Source organism: Penaeus japonicus, unplaced genomic scaffold, assembly GCF_977035675.1.
Source record: "Penaeus japonicus unplaced genomic scaffold, GWHDUDI00000001_assembly GWHDUDI00000005, whole genome shotgun sequence".
NCBI lineage: Eukaryota > Metazoa > Arthropoda > Malacostraca > Decapoda > Penaeidae > Penaeus > Penaeus japonicus.
In genome coordinates this window covers 20,407,449-20,409,948 of record NW_028234407.1, presented here as the reverse complement: position 1 = coordinate 20,409,948, position 2,500 = coordinate 20,407,449, and the positions used below count along the sequence as shown (strand labels likewise).

Genomic DNA, 2,500 nt, shown 5'->3' with positions numbered 1-2,500 from the left:
TATTTACTGTATTTTTTCCTTAGTCCTCTATCTGATTAAAAAAAAGAAAAAAAAAGAAAAAGAAATATATATATATTTCAGTCCATTTCCCATAATACCTTCAAAGAAAATAGTCAGGAAAGAAACGACGGCATTGTACATGTCGGTATTTATTTAAAAATAAAAAAGCATGATTTGCAATAAATACAAGCATCTGGAGAGTAGGAATCGCTCAAGCGAGGCCGTGGAGGAGCCGCTCAAGCGTCTGCATATGGAGCGGGAATGAGCCTGCGGCAAGGAGCAGGTCCTGAGAACGATGGGAGTGACGGCGAAGGAGTCAAGGGGCTTGGAGTGAGCTGGATGGGCTGGGAAAACGGAAGGTGGATGGCAGGTGTGAAACGCATAGCATTATATCACAGGCGAAGTAAGAGGGCCTTCTGTTTAGGCGTAGGCGGGAGGAGGAGGGGCGTAGGCGGCGGGCTTGGCTGCAGGGTAGGAGGCCTCGCCCTCGTAGGCGACGTTAGCGACGTATCCGGCGTGGTGGTCGGCGGTGAAGGTGACGATCTGGGTGCGACCGTCGGGGAGGAGGACGCGGTAGGATCCCGAGGTGACTTTGCCGTCGCTGGTCTCGTCGTGGGCGAAGTCGTTGCCGGTGTAGTCGTCCTTGACGGCGTAGGCGAAGTCGAAGGGCATGCCAGGCTCCTTATAGGCGGGGGGGCCGTAGGAAGGAGGGGAATCGGGGCGGGGGGCGGCGCAGGCCACAGCCACGAGGGCGAACAGGACGAAGAGCTGGAAGAGTGGGATTGATAATGAATACAGAGGCGTGATGCTGCATTTTCCTTACGAAAAGAGAGACAGATAGATAGAGAGAAGGGTGGAAATGGAAGAGAGAGGGATAGAATACATATGATACAGGGAGAGAAGAGACAAAGACAAGGACAAACACGGAACGATATTCACGAAAGAGAAATAAACTAACTGTTTTCCTATGGATCCGCGTCCTTTCATAGCTAATGTCTTGTTGTTATTATTATAAATGAATAGTTTTAGTTCGTTGCCATTGCTAAGGAGTGTTAATATCGTCATGTTTGGCTTATCGTTCAGATGCAAAATCAACTCGGATTTTAGACTTGAGCTTCAGGTCTATATACAACAGAATTACTTCTCAGTCATGAAGGGAGCCAGCTTACCTTGGCAGACATGTTGTATGGGAGAGAGCGTCGAAGAGTGCTGTCGTGGTCAGGGAACCGCGCCTTATATACGCCTCGAGTCCGGCCATTTTGTCATCCCTTGCTAGAATTGTGGGAGTCACTAGAACGTTTTAGATATCTATTTCAACCCATGGAAAGCTTCCTCAAACTAAGCAATATTATATGGATGTCATTTTCCTCGTAATAAATCAATTGCGTAAATTTGTCTTTGACCTAGTAATTTTAATTGCAATATTTTCTTTTAGTTTCCTTTTATTATCATCTTTGTAAAATAACTGTGAGTATGTAAGAGTAGGTTATTGGGCTTAAATGCCTTAGATCTATCTAGTTTCCTTTTTGTGGAATAGAATAGGCTTTGACTCTCTCTATGGTATTTTGCATTCGACAAGCAACAGAAATATATTCAGCCCTGCTTGATTACAACTCCAATTTCGAAGTCGCCAAGACCTTGAACTTTGTCAGTGTTCTTCTTGTGTTCCAAGTGTTGTACTTCTTCCCCGGGGATAGTTGGTGCCGTTTCCCTTTGGCTCTTGGATTCTATCGTCCATTCATTATGATTCCTCGTAGAATTCTTTCTTTCTCATGAATATTTGATCAATATCATTAATCTCTGTTTGATTTTATCTTTATATAAATAATGGTAGAAACTCCAAAAATCATCTTTTTGCTTTTCTGAGACTTTCTTCATTTCTGTTGTAGATCTAACCATTGTCCTGTTGCGTTTTCGTGTGGCTTCACTAATCTTTATATCTTGTTTTTACTTTAATTGTTTTTTTTTTATTGTGTCACATTCTTGTTCCAACAGTCAACATATTTTATGCCGTTTCCTCCCTTGTAAAATTATTCGAATGCTTTTGTAGTTTCGTTTTGGTTAATGTTGGATTGGCTTGCAACTTGTGGATCTTTTTTTTTTCTTCGCCTCTGATTGGCCATGACGATTTGCGATTTTCCTGTTCCCTTCTTCTTCAAGAAGCTATTTTCAAATCCTTGATTCTTGTATGCCGCAAGTTCAACTAATCTTTTCCTTTTCTGTTTTCTAAACCATACTTTACAGAATACTTTTCTTCTAGATCTTCATTACTACTTACTGTGGGATTGAAATCTCCAATGGCGATAATCCCTATATTTCTATTTTCTATTATTTCTTTGTAACGTTCCTTGCTAAAATGTTCAACTTTCTCTTAACATGGTCAGTTGTTATAGTGTAAGCATGAATGATTCTGGGTGCATAACTTTTATATCTATATGGAAAATGATTGACGAAATTCTTCCATTTGTTGGTTTAAAAACCTGCAATTTTTGCACTAAAT

At 41.5% G+C, this 2,500-nt stretch overlaps 1 protein-coding gene across 1 annotated transcript; it reads right to left on the bottom strand.

Moving 5' to 3' along the window:
• Window positions 1–133: 133 nt before the first annotated feature.
• Window positions 134–1,205, bottom strand: LOC147471803 (cuticle protein 7-like). The gene is made up of 2 exons (XM_086537164.1): window positions 1,170–1,205; window positions 134–768 (listed from the first exon to the last, which is right to left on the bottom strand). Exons 1-2 carry the CDS (start codon window positions 1,179–1,181, stop codon window positions 421–423), a joined length of 360 nt encoding a protein of 119 aa, XP_086393290.1. The 5' UTR covers window positions 1,182–1,205; the 3' UTR covers window positions 134–420.
• Between the last annotated feature and the right edge of the window lie 1,295 nt (window positions 1,206–2,500).